Source organism: Dipodomys merriami, unplaced genomic scaffold (assembly GCF_024711535.1).
Source record: "Dipodomys merriami isolate MVZ:Mamm:240054 unplaced genomic scaffold, mDipMer1.0.p SCAF_10, whole genome shotgun sequence".
NCBI classification, from domain to species: Eukaryota; Metazoa; Chordata; class Mammalia; order Rodentia; family Heteromyidae; genus Dipodomys; species Dipodomys merriami.
This window is the reverse complement of record NW_027202271.1, coordinates 25,839,589-25,858,644: the sequence shown is the minus strand read 5'-3', so window position 1 is coordinate 25,858,644 and position 19,056 is coordinate 25,839,589. Positions and strand designations below refer to the sequence as shown.

Genomic DNA, 19,056 nt, shown 5'->3' with positions numbered 1-19,056 from the left:
AGTTTTCAAGGAGACATATATTATCTCCTAGTATCCTCCTCAGAAGACTCTGATAAAGCTTCTGAACAGATAGTAAAGGTTCCTGTCAAGGAGACATATATTATCTCCTAGTATCCTCCTCAGAAGACTCTGATAAAGCTTCTGAACAGATAGTAAAGGTTCCTGTATAGTAATAATTCACCTGTTAAATTATAGCCATGCCAATCACATATGCACTGTTGTTACCAAGCAATAAAGGCAACCACATAAATCTAAGAACAGCAGCACCAACTGTGACCACTCAGAGAGTACTTCCCACAGAATGCTATCTTCACATGCAATATAATAAAACAAATCCTAGCCAGTTGCCAATAACACCTATAATATACCATCTGCTCATGAGGCTGAGATATGTGGATCATAGTTTGAAGCCAACACAGGCAGAAAAGTCCATGAGATTCATATCTCCGATGAACTAGCAAAAAGCCTGAGGTACAAGTGTGGCTCAAGTGGTAGAGCACCAGCCTTGAGTGAAAAATCCAAGTGAAAGTGTAAGGCTTTATATTCAAGCCCCAGTACTTGTATGTGGCATATGTGTGTGTGCCTAGTATCTTTTAGTAACTTTTCCTATGCTACACTCTAGGAAACTGCATAAGAAATGCTAGTTTAGGAGGGGAATAAAAAAGAGAAATAGAACGAATGAATATGACCAAAATTCAGCATGTTATATACGGAAATGTGACAACTAAATTTTTACACTCACTTTTGCAATGAATACTCATTAATAAAAATGATGTAAAAATAAGTTTCATGAACAAAGAAACAGTTTGATCTTGATTCTAGAAAAACAAGCTAGCCATAAGGTACATGAGCAATGCAGCATGTAGTGTTAGCTGAAGGTCTTCTTACTTATTTATCCAGGCTCTATCAATAATTAAGCTGTCCCTGAGGCCACCAGAATTCCATTTAATTCTTCTGCTACACTGAACTAAAATGCTTTGAAAAAGTTCCTCTTGGTATATTATTTACAAGTGTTACATAAGCATACTGCATCATGTCTGGTAACTCTCTTTGAATACAATGGTCATTTATTTTTCAGGGAATAGATCGCTTGTCATAGTTATCATCCATTAGTACTCCAGGAAGGCAAAAGTCAAGACTTTCATCCAAGATACGAAATGCCATCAAAGCCACCCTGTGACCCAACAATTCTTCAAAGGATGTAGCATAAGAAAAATGCCATAGATATATGAAAGATTTCAATGCCAACCATAGGAACACATATGGAGCCATGCAGCTAGTGCAGTACTGCACAGATTAGATGTATCCTCCTCTAAAAGGTTATTGCTAGACTGAGAAATGCTAGGAAAAGGGAGAGTTTTCAAGTTATGCTAGATCAAATTTGTAAACTATAGATGTCTGTACGGTCATATATTGTACATGGATGTGTATCATTTAAATATTGAAAGGGACAAATCGAAAATATTAACACTAGATAGTGCTAATATGGAGAATCACTATCTCTTTATAATTTTAGTATTTTCTAAATTTCTACAATGAATATATATAATATATATGTAATACCTTCAGAAAGAAATAGATTCTATGCATATACAAGCTGGTAGTTTCCAATATTTTTTAAAATTTAAGGATATTTTATTCAGACCTTTACAGATCTGCAGTGGACTAATATCTTTTAGTAACTTTTCCCTAACATTTAGTTGAATAGTAATTTGTTTTGAAATCGCCTATTTGAAAGCATAGCTTTTTACCTTGATGAAATCTCTTTTTTTCATATTGAAATATTTAAATATACCACGCTTCCTTTGATAAAAATACAACAACAAAAAAAAAAAGGCTGTGAATTTCTTCCTAGTGATCTTTCCTTCATTTCAGATTAGACCTCACCATCAGTGATTCCCAGAGTTGATTAATTTCATTCCTATGTGTGTGTCTGAATCTAATAATCTATGCATTTATGCCAAAATGGCCTCAGGCCAGTCTCAGCTGTTTTGAGACACTGTTGATAATATGGATGATTGGCAGATTTTGCTCTTTCTCTCCTCACAGGAATCCATTTCCTCAGGATTTTCATGAGACATAAATAGGACCAAGACCCATTGTGTCCTATTTCTGAGAAAATTTCTGACCCTATGGCCTTTCCGTGGCATCTCCAAGTGTCACCAAAAGTCACCCACAGAGTCCACATTAATGACGAACTCTCTGAAAATTGTGGCCAAGGGAAGAAAGCTTCCTGTGCCCCAGCATTTCTTCCTCATCCCACAAATGCGGACTTTAAGGGCCCCTTACTGGACAAGGTGAGGCTGTGCAGGATGCACAGCTGAAATCAGCAAGGGGTGTAGTACACGTGTAATTATACTCAGTGAGAAACAGACTAAATTGTGCTTGTATACCTATTTATGCAGAACAGAGAAAGACAGAAGCAGATTAATAATTTGAGAATCATTGCATGACACACCATTTTAAGCACTAGGATGATTTAACATATTCAAATGCCACCATTTTTTGATGCTCCCTCTGCTCCACATACTTCTATTACCATTCCCCAAAATAGGTACAAGCTTGTGGGTAGGTGCCCTGGCCGCAGCTGCCCTGCAGCTGTGACTGCTGACATCAATTATAGCTTTCTGTGTGGCACAGGCTCTGCATATTTACTTGCTGCAGCCCTGAACCTGACACAGCCCCTTCTTTCAACATGAGAGTTGGGGAGACACAGCAAAACCTCCTGACTCCAGGAGGCAGGGATGGAGGAAAGGCCTGGAGGCCATCGGCACACTTGCTGTTTGTTGGAGAAATGTGAGGCTGGAAATGGAAACAATCCTTTACCTATGAGGAGTCCCTAGATAATGTTTTTCTCCTAAGATGGGAAAGCAGCACTCAAGAGAGGATAAGAAAAGCCCTCTCCTGTCCATGCTAGCACTAGCCATCTTAAAGGCTCGGGGAGGGGGATGGGGGGGAGGGGGGCTTAGTAGAAAGGTAACTCATTTTGTTGTATCAATGACGCAATCCAGCATAGGAAAAACTGTTTATGGAAAATGTGTGTGTGTGTGTGTGTGTGTGTGTGTGTGTGTGTGTGTGTGTGTGTGTGTGTGTATCCAGCTTACCTACTTCTTATTCATGAATTGTTGAAATGGGAGGACAAAAATTTCAATCTAGCTACAAGCAATGATATTTTCAGAGAGCCTCTCATAGGCAGCTTATAAAGAAGATTTGGAACTTAATAAGAAATGATAAATACATAAAACATGATCTGAATGTTTGTCACCAAGTAGTGCCATATGTCCTCCTTAGAGTGAGGACACATTTGTTTACTGTGAAATTAAATCACAATGTTATATTACAGAATATCTGCAGATCTATGGACTAAATTAGCTGGGTACTGAGGCTCATCCTAGCTGCTTGGCTGAGGAGAATTGAGGTTCTAAGACAATGTGGACAGAGAAGTTCTTGGACTCAATTAACCAGAATAAAAGCTGATCTGGAGGCATGACTCAAATGGTAGAGTGCCACAAGCTGAATAAACACAAGGCCCTGAATTCAAACCTCATAAGAGAAAAAAAGAAAGAAAGAAAGGATGAAGGGAAGAAAAAAAAGAGATGCTAGGAGAGGAAGAGGAAGAAGAGAAGGAGAAAGAAGAAGAAGGAGGAGGAGGAGGAGGAGGAGGGGAAGAGGAGAAGAAGAAGAAGAAAAAGGAAAGAAGAAGAAGGAGGAGGAGGAGGAAGTGAAGAAGAGGAGGAGAAAGAGGAAGAGGAGGAGGAGGTGGAGGAGGAAGAGGAGGTTGTTTTCTACTACTGGAATTAGGTTTTCCTACAATTATCTTTTCCTTTGTTTTTTAAAATTGGGAATACTAGAATGAGAACTCAGTTCACTGGGCTTGCTAGGAAAGCACTGTCTAGCTCTTTTTGCTTTAGATTATTTTTCAGATATAGTCTTTGGATTTTGCCTTTGTTGGCCAAGTTCTGCAATCCTTTTACTTATGCTTCATGGATAGCAAGGATTACAGGATTGAAGCATAATGTCCAGGTATTTTGTTTAGGCAGAGGTTGTATTAACTGTGCCTGAAGAAAGAAAAGGCTTTCCAGGAGGCACAGATTATTCCCCACTAATACCAAAGTAATCACGAGTACACTGGACATACATTCAGTCTCAGAAAATCTGAAGAACAGAACACTAGCTGGCAAACAAGCAGGCGTGTCTGTTTGTCTGTCTGTCTGTCTGTCTGCCTATCTCTATGTGTTATATATTCCCAGATCCTCTCAAACAGCCAGGAACTCATTCTTGTAACTCCCTGGGATGCTGGCTGCTGAGTGCTGAAGTCAGGGTGGCTCAACCCCACCCAGGAGCTTCCTCGCTCATGATTACTTATCTCCTTTGTCAAGAGCAGTCCAAACCCAAAGACTCCACAAGAAAGGCCAGGCCTCCCTGCGTGGATGCCTAAAAACAACAAAGCTTCTCCCAGGCTCCTTAGCTCCCACAGGTTAAGTTTCTTTCTCCATCTAATCTTTTGATCATTATCATATTTTCATTATTTGATTATTATATTTAATATAAGCAGTTACAAAAAGAAGCTACCATTCAACAAATCAATTTATAAGCACAATGCTTCTAGATGGATCTCACCTTTTCCTCCTTCTCCCCATCCCTTCTAACCCCACCCCTCCCTCCGTTTTCTTAATTTCATGGGCTATGCATTGAATATTATTATGACTGCCTTGTCCCTGCTTCCTCTCTTCGTTTTTCGATTTTATTTTTTCTCTCTTCATTTTTCTAATCTTAGCTCCTTTCCTCCCCAGTAGGATAGAGGACGTTCTCTTGTACCTCTAGAACTATCTCCCAAGGTCACAAAACAAAGAAACAGAAGAGCAGCGATTCAAGTCCAAACCTGTTTAACTCTCAGTGGACTGAGAGTCCAGTCCTCAGTGGACTTTAACAACATAAAAAATCCTGGGCTGATGCAATGGCTTGTGCCTGTAATCCCAAGTTCCTTGTAAGGTAGGGATAGGAAGGACCTTGATGTGTGGCCAGCCTGGGACAAATACACTTAGTGAGACCTTATCTCAAAAGAATAAGGTAGGAATACTAGTGCATACCTGCAATTCTAGCTTCCTGGTAGATACAGATAGGAGGATTTCTGGCTGAGGCTGGCCCAAGAAAAAAAGCACAAAACCCTGTCTGAAAAGTAGCCAAAGAAAAAAGGGGGGGAAAAAATCTAGGGGAGTGGCTCACGTGAAAGAGTGTTTGTCTAGCAGGTTTCAGGACTGGAGTTCAAACCCCAGTACTGCCAAAAAATAAAACCCAACCAAGGAACCAAACAAACAGAAATCCTTTCATCAGAGCAATGATTCGACTGAACAATCTAACTATCTTTTCTAACCTCAGATCCTATCGCAACCCTAGTCTGGTGACATCGAACTTTCCTTTTCCTTGTACACAGCTTTTGAGTTTCCCAGAGGAGCTCCTGTCATTCATTGTTGCCTGAAAGCCTCCTGCTCCCCCCACAAAAAAACTCACTTCCAGTGTTCCCTCTTGTGAGTACTTCAGGCTCCCCTGGTAACAGTAAGGTGCCAGCCTCCAGGCTCCCACAGCAGCCTTAGTATCTCTTGAGTCTGGTGATCCTTAATTATTATAATGAGCTCCTTGCAGGCAGAGACATGTCTTTAAACTCTGCTTTGCCAGTCCAGATGTTTTAGGAAATGGATAAAAACATGAACTCTCTTGAGGTGCTGGTCCCCTCCAGACCGTGGCTGAACAGTGGCCAAGACCCCCAGGGCTGAGATGTATCATTTAGCACCAGTTCTTCTTCATGTCTAGCCTTTCTGACAAACACACCTCATCACCTTCTTGCTCTCAGGAGATGCTCACTGACGCTGCCTTAACCAAACAAGAAAACTGGTTTGCTTTCACAGCTTAAATTCTTTGTAAAGTTCTTCTATCTACAATATTTCTCTGCTGATTCTCTTCTTCATTAATATACTCCTTAGTTCCTATAAAAAATTCTCATTTGTTTGAAGCACTATTTTTTTTGGTTTTGGTCGCTGTATGGAGTACAAGATGACTTAAGCATTGGCTAAATTCTTTCTTCAGGTCAGAAATCATATCTAATGTGGATACACGAAACCATGGCTGCGAAGTTTTCCAGCTGGCCTGCTTAACACTGTGTCTTTGTTTTACGGGGACTCTTTGAAACATAAATATATCATTAATCTGCACAGTGGCTCTCTACCCTCTCCTCTTTGAAACTAATAACTACTTACTTGGCTTTTTCTTTCAAAGGAAGGGAACAGGTATAAATGGAAGCGCTAAAAATTATCAACAGAAAACAAAGTTATTATATCTCATGGGCCTAAGAATTGGGAGGAAGGCCAGTCTTACAGGGCAAGGAGCTGCCTTCTCTGCACAGGAAATGGTCTGATTTTGTTATTGTTCTCAGCAAAAAGATGTCCAAACAACAACAACAAAAAATTGCTAAGAGTTGGTAAGGCTAGGAATGATGACAAAAAGCCTTTATAGCCCAGTGCTTGTGGGTATGCGTGTGTGTGTGTGTGTGTGCACGTGTGTGTGTGTGTGTGTGTGTGTGTGTGTGTGTGTGTGTGTGTGTGTGTGTATTAGGCCTGGGAAAGAAGAAGCTCTGTGGTGTGTGGTGTGTCTGCACTGGATTTTCTGGGCTCTGTGGAATATTGTTCACATCTTGCTGCTCTGGCAGGAGAGAGAAAAACTTGTGGTAACATGTTCCTCTGAGCAGCCCACGTGGGCAGCCTTGTCCTTCACAAGTCTGCCCATCTGTGAGCCCAAAGGTTAAAATCTCAGGCTCTTCTCTTCCCTGACTTTTCCTGTGACCATCCATTGCTAAGGATAGGTATGCAATCTGCAGATACACATTGCTCAAGCCCCAAGTGCAGCACCTGACTGACCAGAGAGAAGTATATGTAGCACATATATGCTATCTTCATGCTGTATCTGCAATATATATGTGCAATATATATATATATACATATATATATATATATGCTCATTTACCCATGTTTAAAACGTACGTGTGTGTGTGTGTGTGTGTGTGTGTGTGTGTGTGTGTGTGTGTGTGTGCCAGTAGTGGGGCACTCTCTCACTTTCTTGGCTTTTTCTTTCAAAGCTGGTGGTCTGCTACACCTCCACTTTCAGCTTTTTGCTAATTTTGGTTACTTAGAGATAAGATTCTCTTGGCTTTGGCTGCTCCCAGATCTTAACCTCCTGAATAGCTAGGATTACAGGTGTGAGCCATTAGCCCTCGGTTGGTTTAACTTTTTACTCTGTGGTCTTTAAAATATTGGCTCCCTTAGTTTTTTTTCTCCTTTATATTTAGACACTGGTTACAGGCCAAACAGTGATGAGGAAGTGATCTCTCCAGAAGGATGGCAGGATTTCAGAGGGTACCTTTTTAAACATCCTGGTGGAATCCTCACTTATCTGCATAAAGCGCATAATGACGTTGTTCAGATAGATGTCACTCAGTGTGGCATGGTCTTTGCTTTCTCTCCTCACTTGGTTCAGCAACAGATACCAGCAGTTCACAGGTGACAGCAGGTTCTGGTCTTTCCTGAGAGGTGAAGAAGGACAGGGTTACCGGCAATGTCAAAGCTGTCCCAACCAACGGAGCCACACCACTCAAAGCACCTGTGGGATGGGTGCTTTCCCTTTCTCTCCAAGCATGTATTATGTAGACTAGGTCTTTTGACAGCCCACAGTTTGGCCTTCCCGCCTGTTTATAGCATAGAGCCAGAATCTTGCCAAGCTTGCGAGGAAAACTCAGACCAAGACCATCTGTGAAAACTCTCATTCCTAACAAGGAGCTCAGGACTCTACCATCTACAGCACTAGGCAGCCCTCAGCTTCACAACTCCCACACACACCATCGCGGAAGCAAGTGATGTTTACAGAAGAATCTATAGACGACTGTCCTGTAGGCAGACTGTGGTTTATCACAGCACAAAGTCTGCTGTGAATGCTCAGCCTGCCCCTGGGAAAGAAATCTGGCTACTTCTGCTTTGCATAGATCACAAATTCGAGGTTTATTTAGGAATCCCCTATCATAGAACCTCCAGCTTCCAAAATGTGTTTCTGGTCATGAGTCTCATGACCAAAGAACTTTACTGGCTCTGACCTGTCACATGCCCTGTTCAAACCCATTAGACTATTTTCAGATTTCGAACTGTTCCTGCTTTGATTCTAGCTATTAACCTTCAACATGACTATGAGCCCCAGAACAAGACAGTTAAAAAAAAAATCTTGTAGAAAAATTCTAAAACAGTGAACAATTAAAATGTCACTGTTTAAAAAAATCAAGGGCACTATTTTTTTTTTCTTTTACGTTAAAAAGGAACAGAAAAATGGCAAAAATTGTCGGGAGCTTTCTAATGAAGGGACATAAGCACCATGTTTATTACATGTGTTATTCTGTCATTCATGACCATTTATGACCCTGAATATTGAGAAAAAATTATTAAGTCAGGGTTTTCTGTCATTAAACCTCTCAGAGTCTAGATTTAATATTTCACAGTAGCCTGGATGGGAGTTAGACTGCAATCAGAAGTGTAAGCTTAATCTGGACCACCTGGTGAGAGCCTGTCTTGGACCCTCAAGAGCAGCCCTCCACTCTTCCCACAGTACAGACTGCCTCCTTTACCTATTGTAAAGGTGACGTACAGAAGGTTTACAGTTATGTAAGGTAATGAGTACATTTCTTTTTCAACAGTGTCTCCCCCTCCCTCATTTTCTCCCACTTCCTACACCCCCCCAGACCCTCTCTGCAAAGTTGTAAAGTTCATTTCCAACATAGTGTCTTGTGAGTATCGCTGTCCTACCATTTCTGTGATTCCCCCTCCCTTCCACAAAGCCTATGAACTTACATATAAGACAAAGGGTGCAGAAATAAAAAAACAGTGACAACAGGGCATAAACTAAAGGAAAAGAAAAAAGAAAAAAAGAAATAACTGTGAATGGTACATTATAAAAACCTATTGTTTCCATTTCTTGGAGTTCATTTTGATGTTCATTGCAGCATTATTTACCATAGCTAAGATATAGAACCAACCCAGATAGATAAATGGATCAAGAAAATGTGGTTTATTTATACAATGGAATTCTATGCTTCCATCAGAAAGAATGACACTGCCCCATTCCTAAGGAAATGGCAAGACTTGGAAAAAATTATATTAAGCAAACCAAGCCAGACCCAAAGAAACATAAGCTCTATGTTTTCCCCTATTTGTCTTAACTAGACTATGTCTATGATACTCTTAGCAGAGGACCACAATAGCTCAACAGCTAGGTACATATGACCCTTCTGTTTCTTAAAACCATAATTAAGAAGCAGTGGTTTTATGGCTGGTAACCGGAGCCTTTCTATTGACATTCTCTATCTACTAACCCCTCAGGTAAGCAACCCTGAGGCCAGCTTCTTTATAGCCACATTTATGTGTATCTTTTTATCATGAAGTAGTTCATAAATTCCCTGAGAATATTTCACACTTCTTTGTATCCCCAGTGCCCGTTCCATTATAAGCATTAAATAAATGTGATTTCATTGACTCAATGAACATATACATTACTGCTTTGTTACTAGGAGTAGCAGTAATCATAATAAATTCTAACAACAAAGCAAAAAGAGCAGCCAGTGCTTGCTGAGTGAGAAGTAGTCCTCTGGTCAAGATGGTGCACGCTGATCTACCACTTACTAGGAATGTGGTCTTAGAAAAGTGATTCTAAGCTCTCAATACCCTGGATACTCTGTACAATGAGTAAAATAATAGTATGCATCATGTAAGATTATTATAAGGAATGCTTTGAGTTCATATATACATTTTCAATGCTTATAATAATGTGTCAGGCAATGCTGAGTAAGTGCTAGGTAACACTGGCTATTTTTGACCAGGGACTGCTCTAAAGACTTGACATTAATTCTACTTAACCCTTAATACAACTACTTGTAGCAGAGGCCCTCAGTGTCCTTTCTGTCAGTGGCTAAGACAACAAGGTCAAAACAGAAACTAGTCACAGTGGGTTCTTGTGTCTAAGGAGGCTGATTCAAGGCTTACTCCCATTTTTAATTTTTTCTTTTGCTCCAGCTTAATCTCAGCCTCCTGGGAAGCTAGAATTACAGTCATGAGGCATCAGTGCCAGGCTCAAGGCTTGCTAATTCTATCACACAGTGGCAACTTTAGGCCAAGGACTCTTGGGCAGAATAAGCATTGCAAACTGAAGAAGAGCAGAGCCTGGAGGCCACCCTCATTGCCTGGGACCATTACTGTGCTAAAGACACAACATGTGTCTGGCAAAGGAAGAAGGAATTCTGTGTGCCTGTTCCAAGCAAGCTGTGGGTCACATCAAGGATTCTGTCACATTAGTCATGTCATTTAGTCATAAGACCTTATTTAACATGAAGGAGCCAAAGCTCAGGAAGATCTGTAACCTGCCCAGAGCTACACATTAGAGCCATTATTCAAAACGAGGGCTGTCTGGCTATTAAATAAAGCCAGTCCTAGAGATTTTCCCAAGTATGGTTTATCCTTCCCATATACTTACTATTATTCCTACACTTGAAAACATGCTTACCCTAGTCTGAGACCACTTCAAGCTCCTTATCTTTTGAAGAAAATCATTACACAAATCTGGAGAAACAAACGCAAAAATGGCACCTGATGACTAAGAGGTCAAATCTAAGACCATGGTCCATTCCTTCTTGTAGTTCACAGCCAAGTACTAAGGCAGACTCAGACACTGCCAGGTGAATGGACTGTCTTCTCATTTGCAATTGCTTTTCAAAAGTGAGTTACTATAGCAGAGGCTGAGATCTGAGGATCATGGTTTGAAGCCAGCCCAAGCAATAAAGTCCATGAGACTTTTATCTCCAATTAACTACCAAAAAGCCAGAAATAGAGGTCTGGCTCAACTAGTAGAGCACTAGCCTTGAGTGAAAAAGCCAAGCAAGAGCACAAGGCCCTGAATTCAACCCCAATACTGTTACACATATGGACACATGCATGCACATGCATACACACACACGCAACACACACACACACACACACACACACACACACACACACACACACACACACACACACACACACAGAGCAGAATGTGCGTAAGTGTGAATGGAATACTTGCTCCTGGATCTTCTTGCTTTCCTCAGCCTCAGAAAGTACCTTTTACATTTGGTCATCCTGGAAGAATCTCATTGAGATTTATGTCTACACTGGTCTCAAAATAGGGGTTAAAGTCATCCAAAGAAGAAGAAGAAAGGGAAGAAAAGAGAAAAATGAATTCTTTTTTTCCAGAAAAGTTCTGCATTTGCTTTTGAAAAGCTCCCTATTTTTCATGTAGGCTCCAAGGTCATGGGAGGGGAAGTGAGTGGCGGGGAAAGGTCAGTGCTCTCAGTATCTGCCAGATGATTTTCTGTTTTACCAACTCACAGGGGTAGGACTCTCCTGGAGACACAGAAGGCTGGGTGGTGGGGAAGCCCTCTATTCCCATCTTTACTTTGCATTGACTTCTCCTTCTGGGCCCATGTAGGTGGGGTCCATAGTGTGGGTAATGCTGCCATGTAGGGCTTCACTTCCCCTTGGAAATTACCCTGACTTTCCTGAGTCTAATTGCACATTGACAGCGATGTCTATTATATTTGAACCAACACTTCTAGGAGCTAGATGCCCAGCTGTTTTTCATAGTCTTTTGTCTCCTATATTTCCAGAAATGAAAGTCTGTGCTGCTTTTATCCTCAGATCTCAGCCTCCTGAGTAGGATTACAGGAGTGAGCCACCAGGGCCTGTGTGCTGCTTTTAAAGTATCTCCCAGATAGGTTTGTCCACTCTGGCTCCAGACTGGGTAGGTCACCATCATGGTGAGAGCCCCTTCCTGTCCCCCTTCCTTTAGCTGTACACAATGCTACCTCTGGTCTTTGTCACCATCTTAAAATCATGTGCAGGCAGGTTATCCTTCTGTATAAAACGTCCTGTCTGCAGGGCAATGGTAGAACTTCCCCAGGAAGATGGGTTACAGTACCCATGATCTGCTCTAATTCACACCAGGAGCCCCACAGCTCTCAGCCTCACTGCTTAGCCCACAGACTACTTCCTGTTCTGCAGGTCTGACTCTATATCCCTTTTCTTCTTCTCTCCTGACCCACGAAGCTTTCCTAGCCCAGAGCATTTTCTTCAGCTCTCTTCCCTGGCTAATAATCTCTCAGGTCTCTGCCTAGGTATCATTTCTTTCATTTCCTTCCCCATCAGTACTGTAGAATGGTCTTCAGCCATGTCTGTCCCTGGCTGGCATCCTGTGCTCATCCCTGATAGAACATTTGTGTACACGAATGGATTGACTGCCTACTTCTCTCTCATTTGCAGGACTTGAATTTTAAAACAAAATTTCATGAACAGAGTAATCTGTATGTAATTCTTAAAGAAATGAAGTAAAATTAATATTAAAGTTTAAGACCAGGAGCCAATGGCTCACATCCATAATTCTAGCTACTCAGAAAGATCAAGGTTCCAAGTCAATCAGCAAAAAGCAGGACTGGAGGCATGGCTTAAGTGGTAGAGTGCTAGTTTAGCAAATGTGACATGTGGTCATGTCTATTGAGTCCATAAATTTCTCATTTGTAAAAAACATAGCTTCAAAGTTTAGGGGAATACTGTGCCTAAAAATAGCATCTTTCTATATTCAAATAAGCCATTCATAACTCAGCAGCCCTCGATTCTACCTAATTATGTTCTTCACAGCATAAGGCCTGTTCACTTGGCCTTGACTTCGTACACATTGTTCTGATTCCCACCGTTATCAGCATGTAGAAAGAATCCTTTGACAATTTTAATACATTAGAAATAAGATTAGTCATTTACTGATTTAGCAAAAAGCACAAAGCAAAATGTGGCATGCCAAAATTTCTGTAAATGACTATTATGATGAAACATGTGTGTTTTGGAAAATGAGATTCACTAGCTACTAGCTACTGACTTGCTTTTGTTTAAAGATTTGGGATGAATGTCCAAAAACAAGAACATCATAATAGAAAACTTGTTTATCTCATCTTTCCCAGTGTCAAGGCAATTTCCCTCAATGGGGGTGCTGGATCTTATTCAGTGGAGATAGAATAAAGTTTCTTCCTATTATCTGACTTTGATATAGGACTGTGCATGTGTTCGGATCTGTGTGACCCAGCTCATTAATGGCAGGGTGGTCAAATGCTGAGTGAAGGAGATGGTCAGGAAATTTTCTGAATCTAATTGCTAATTATAACACAATGCTTCTATTCTGCTAATAGGTGCAAGTATTACAAAGAATAAATCAAGGATTTAACAGAATAAATACTTCATAGATGAACTTCTATATAAACATTCTTGTACTAAAAACAGAAAAATCTCAAGAGAATATCATTAGTTTAAAATATGATAAATTGATGCCCGTATACTGTAAGTTTGGAAGAGAAGTATGTTTCTTTATGGGGATATACCGCATAAAGTTCCCACCCAGGAGCTTCTCAGACATTAGTAAAAATGCTGGCTATCACTTTGGACAGGTGAGGCTGAGTGACATTTCTCTTACTTGTACTGCTGGTGATCCTTAGTGCTTCTGGTTTTGGCCATGAATCTCTCTGCCAACTTCTCCAGGTTTCGAGAATATTCAGTCTCAATTTCGGCTTTTTTCCGGAAGAAATCTTGCAGGTCCTGGAGGAGCTGAACTCTCATTTCCGTCTGTTGTTCAAGGCATTTTTGCTGCTCTACCAGTTGAGCTCGAATTTCTAAGGAAAAAATGAGAACACAGGTGATGAGTTCATGACCATCATCCAGATGTGTGGCTATGTCCGAGTCACAAGGAATGAACCCCAATACATATTTCACTCTTGTTTGACCTTCATGAGAGCGCTGTGTGTCCAGCTGTCCATCTGACTAAACAAATACTTCCTACTCCTCTTCTATGTGTCCAACATTTTGGGCTGGCCTATATGCTGGCTAAGAGAACATTGATCTCTCCTTGGCTAAGGTTATGTTACAGGAAATGCTGTTTCTAGAGGGTGCTGGGCAGAGACAAGGAAGCATTTCCTACTGGATTCCCTACCTTTGGATTGAAGGATCCTCTTAGTACTCTTAACTGAAGTGTGTTGAACACCAGAGTGGATACATTAGCATAGGCTTTGAACTATCATGAACAGCATCTGGTTTTTAGTCATTCAAAATAAGTGTTAGTCTAATACAGTACTCTAATCAGCATGACTGCCAAACTCTTTGAAAAATGAAGAGCTATTTTTGTTTCATAAAGAAAAAAATAATCAAGGGTGAGGGTATTTCTCATTCAGGAATTCCAGGAAGTCTATTGAGATGAAGTAATTTTTAGCACATCTTGCAGCACGAACAAAGAACAAATCAGTCATCTTAGGCTATCAACTACTTTTCTCTATGTGATTGTGTTGAAGCTGTGTTAGCTCCAAGTAGGAAATCAATATGGCCAAGTGTACGAATCTCAAATTTCAGCAAAGGGATACACAAAAAAGTCCATGGGATTTCTTTTAAAGTGTTTTTTATTTGCTTCTGCTGGGATTTTAAGTTAAGAATGGAGGCGTTCTGAGAAGAATTGTGTTTAAACAACTTCAATGTCTAGAAAAATCATGAAGACTTATTTTCCTACCAGGATTGTGTGTTCCTTAGATTCTTGGACAGTCTATTAAAGCCCTTCCTATTAATTCTTTTAGAACATTATCGATCTGGATTTTCCCCCCCACACTCAAGGTTCATTTTCATTTTGTTGAAAAATTATTTTACTCTCATTCTGCATTATTCTGGGTCTCAGGCTTGGAGATAAAATGCTTGGCCAGACGTAGCTCCCTGGGGCCAACAAACCTGGATCTGCTAATACTAATACACTGTAATCAGTGCAAAGGAGGGAATGGAAAGAAGAGAAGAAACGTGCCCAGACTGGGAGAATCTGTAAGAACACCCTGAACAATAAGTAGGTCACAAAACACACAAGTGTAACCAAGAGAATGTAAAAGTACCTCCACAGAATGGGAGATAACATTTGCAAATCATTTATCTGATAAGGAATGTATATGTAGATTACAGGATGAACTCTTGAAATTGAATAATCAAAACACTAAAAAAAAAAAAAAAAAAGGTGAACCAAGGATCCCAGTAGCTGTTTCTTCCAACAAAAGTACTCAACATCCTTAGCCATTGGAAGGATCAAATGGATAGCACAAACAGACAGCACTTCCACTCACCAGGATAGTTACAATAGCAACAGTAATAAATAGGTGCTGGGGAGGAGGTAGAGAGCTTGGACAGCCCCATATCACTGTTGGCAAAAATTAAAAGAGGTGTCCCATTGGAAAACATAGTGGCAGTTCCTCCAAAGGATAAGCATGGAGTTGTCAGATGATCCAATTATTCTATAGCTATGGAATCTAGGAAAAATGAAAATGTATTTTCATACAAAAACTCACAGATTCTTCATAATAGAAACAGCCCAATATTTACCAGTTAACAAATAGGAATACAAATGTGGTTGGTTCAGGCATATAATGAAACATTGTTTAACCATAAAGAAGGATGGTTTCGCTGCGGGTGAACCTTTGAAACATAATAGTGATTGAACCCATCTCAAAAGATGGTGCAATCTGATTCCATATACTTGAATGTCCAGAGTAGAGAAATTCATAGAGACACAAAGTTGATTTGTGTTGCCTAGGGTTAGGGGACTTGGAAGAAAAAGGAAGGAAGGAAGGAAGGTTGGCACAGGACTTCTTTGGGGGCTGATGAAAATGATCTGAAAGTGATGATGACCAGGCACTGGTGACTCATGCCTATAAGTCTAGCTACTCAAGAGGCTGAGATCTAAGGACTCTGGTTCAAAGCGGCCAGGCCAGGAAAGTCCATGAGACTCTTATCTCCAACTAACAATCATAAAGCCCAGAAGTGGAGGTGTGGCTCAAATTATAGAGTGCCAGCCTTAAGTGTAAAAGCCAAGCAAGAGCAGGAGGCCGGCCCTGAATTCAAGCCCTGGAACCGGCATATCAGTCATGTACCACACACACACACACACACACACACACACAGAAAAGGCTTAAGACAATGGTTGAAAAACACTCTAAATATTCTAAAAACCATTGGGTTTGTAAATTATACCTAAAAATAGCCATTACATGTTTTTCCAAAAGATAGTCAGTCATACCACAATTCCAAGAAATTTCAATTGTTCTCAGGGCTGATAAAAGTGATGATGATAAGCTCACAGTTTCAGGCCTAGTTATTTTATTTTTGTCAAGTTAGTGAATATTTTGATAAGCTCCATAAAATGACCTATATAAAAGAACTTGCCCCAGCCTTTTTATTTTGTTTTATTTTATTTTGTTCAGAATTTATCTATCAACCAGATTGTGAATTTACTTACTGGCTGCACCATCAGCATGTTAATTGCTACAGTTTCGAATGGCATAGGACAACTCTATTTAATAGAATATTAGATAGGTCTTATCAACGGGACTCCCTTGTAACTGCATAAAATAGAGCTAACTTTTAGGCAGAAAAATATTATCTCTGAGCAGGCTCTAGGCAGTCATTATTTAAATATAGGTCAGAACTTACTAAATAATTGTAATGATTGTTTTAATAGGGGCTAAAATTCACTGTTTTCTAAAAAAAAAAAAAATGCCTCACTTCTGTTCTACCAGAGGATAACAAACAGAAAGAATCAACATCAATAATCAAACAAGAACAGCACACAAGAACAGTGCTTCCAAATGACTGCAATTAATTTGTGAAAAAATAGAAAAAACTGAAATGGTTCATCTAAGCTACAAAATCTGACTAATGTGTACCAAATAAAATTGTGCAGAAATGGATAATTCTTAAAATAAATGTATGCAAGACTATAGACTGAGATATGATATATGGATATGTATATGATATATATGATATATATATATATATATATATATATATATATATATATGGAAAAGTTGATCCAGACTTGTTTTTCTTTTTGTCCTCCATGACACTGAATGATTAGAACTAGGGCACAAAGGTGATGAGCTGGTGTGATGCTCATGGTTACCTAGAAAATAACACTGGCTCTAAAGCATCACAGATTAGCTCAGTTGTTTTTCATTTTCTCACTTAGTCACTTTTCCCTTACATCAAAAGTATTTACATTCTTTAAGATGTGTTAGAACCTTTTTCTCAAAGGAGATAAGGGATTTTCCTTAAACAACAGAATAACAATTTAGCCAGGTATAGTGGCTTAAATCAGTAATCTTAGCTAGGTTCAGACTAGCTCAGATTAAAAGCTCATAAAACACTAACTCAACCAATGGTTGGGCATGGTGCTACCCAGAGAAAAACAAATAGGAGGATTGACATCCAGGACAATCTCGACACAAAAGTGAGATCCTATCTCAAAAATAACTGACACAGAAAAGGCTTGTGAAGTGGTTCAGGTGGTCGAATTACTGTCTAGCAAGTGTAAGAGGCCTTGAGTTCAAACTGTAGTACTACAAAACAACAAGAACAACAAGAACAACAATTCCCGACCCAATGAGACTGACTGGTCTCACTGATTATTCACATGCTCATTTATCATGTGAATATTTATACAACCTGGTAACTGCTAGTTAGCTAAACACCAGGTGCAAATTTTGTGAAATAAGCTCTTTAGGTTAAAGATGTAGAGCAGAAAAAAAATCCATAAAAGCCAGCTTTCATTTTTTGTAGGTGAATGAACTGAATAAGCAAAGGCCATTTCTCTACTTGACTAGAAATCTGAAAGATTTATGCTTCTCTTATATTCTGCACACAAATTAAGTAACAGCAGGATGCACTCAGGTTGCAGTCACAGAGTCCCTATTGTGAGTCACATGGCATAGAACTAGTTATATAACCTCTCAAAGTTTCCTCATGTAAAAGAATTATTTCCATCCCACAATGTTATGGTGACAATTACATTTGATGATAAAAGGCTGGGGTACACACTTATAATCCCAGCTACTCAGGAAGTGGAGGCAGGATGATCTCAAGTTCAAAATCAGTACAGGCAAAGGTAACTTGAGTCCCTATTTCAAAAACAAAACAAAACAAAACCCAAAAGGGCTTGACTCAAGTGTGTGACTTGTGTGTGACTCAAGTAGGAGAATATTTGCCTAGACTATGTAAGGTGCTAGGGTTCAGTCTGTAACAAAACCCCAAAAAAGCATTAAAAATGCCAAAAAAGCTGGGTGCCAGTGGCTCATGCCTATGTCCTAGCTATTCAGAGGCTGGGACCTGGAGGTTCCCAGTTTGAAGCGAGCCCAAGCAGAAAAGGCTGAGATTCCATCTCCAATTAACCAGTAAAATACCAGATTGGAGTAAAATACCAGACCTGGCTTAAGTGGTAGAGCCTGAGAGGAAGGAAGAAAGGAAGGAAGGAAAAAAGGAAGGAACGAAGGAAGGAAGGAAAAAAGAAAGAACGGAAGGAAGGAAGGAAGGAAGGAAGGAAGGAAGGAAGGAAGGAAGGAAGGAAGGAAGGAAAGAAGAGACAGAAGGAAAGAAGAGACAGAAGGAAAGAAGAGAAGGCCTACCAAAAAATCAATCAGTCAATCCGATGACACCATTTGATGACATAAACACAGCACTTGGCATCTGTACAGCTATGAGACAGATGGCCATATTGTTAGTAATACCAACAGGCTGTCATTAGAAAAACATTCTGAGTGTTTCCTTGAGCCCTACCCTCAGTGAGGAGCCCAGGCAGCACAAATAGATAATGAGAGCTAGTGGCCTTTGGAGCCTGTGGGGAGGAATAAGAAAGCAATGAGGAGTGTGGAGAGGGAGGAAGCATCCATCTTTGGCAGAGAGTCAAGCACTAAGAAAGTGATCCTGAGATTGACTTCTCAGGACTTTGCTGCCAGACTTGCAGGAGAAGGGCGAGCACTTCAGGCTCAAGTTGGGCAGCTGCCGGTACATCTCAGTTGCTTAGTTCTACCTCTGGGCAGTGACTGATGTACTCCTGAGCTAAGTCAGAAAAGACGCATGTGGCATGATAAAGAGCGAGATTTGATAT

General features: G+C 40.2%; 1 protein-coding gene across 3 annotated transcripts in view; it reads right to left on the bottom strand.

Annotated features, from left to right (window-relative positions):
- Nucleotides 1-19,056, bottom strand: part of Srgap1 (SLIT-ROBO Rho GTPase activating protein 1) — a 239,096-nt gene that overhangs the window by 114,759 nt on the left and 105,281 nt on the right. For all 3 annotated transcript variants that reach the window (XM_069987909.1, XM_069987912.1, XM_069987919.1), the window contains exons 2-3: nt 13,573-13,768; nt 7,411-7,573 (exon numbers count right to left, since the gene is read on the bottom strand). In XM_069987909.1, the coding sequence (XP_069844010.1) occupies nt 7,411-7,573; nt 13,573-13,768 (359 nt within the window). The remainder of the gene's footprint in view (nt 1-7,410; nt 7,574-13,572; nt 13,769-19,056) is intronic.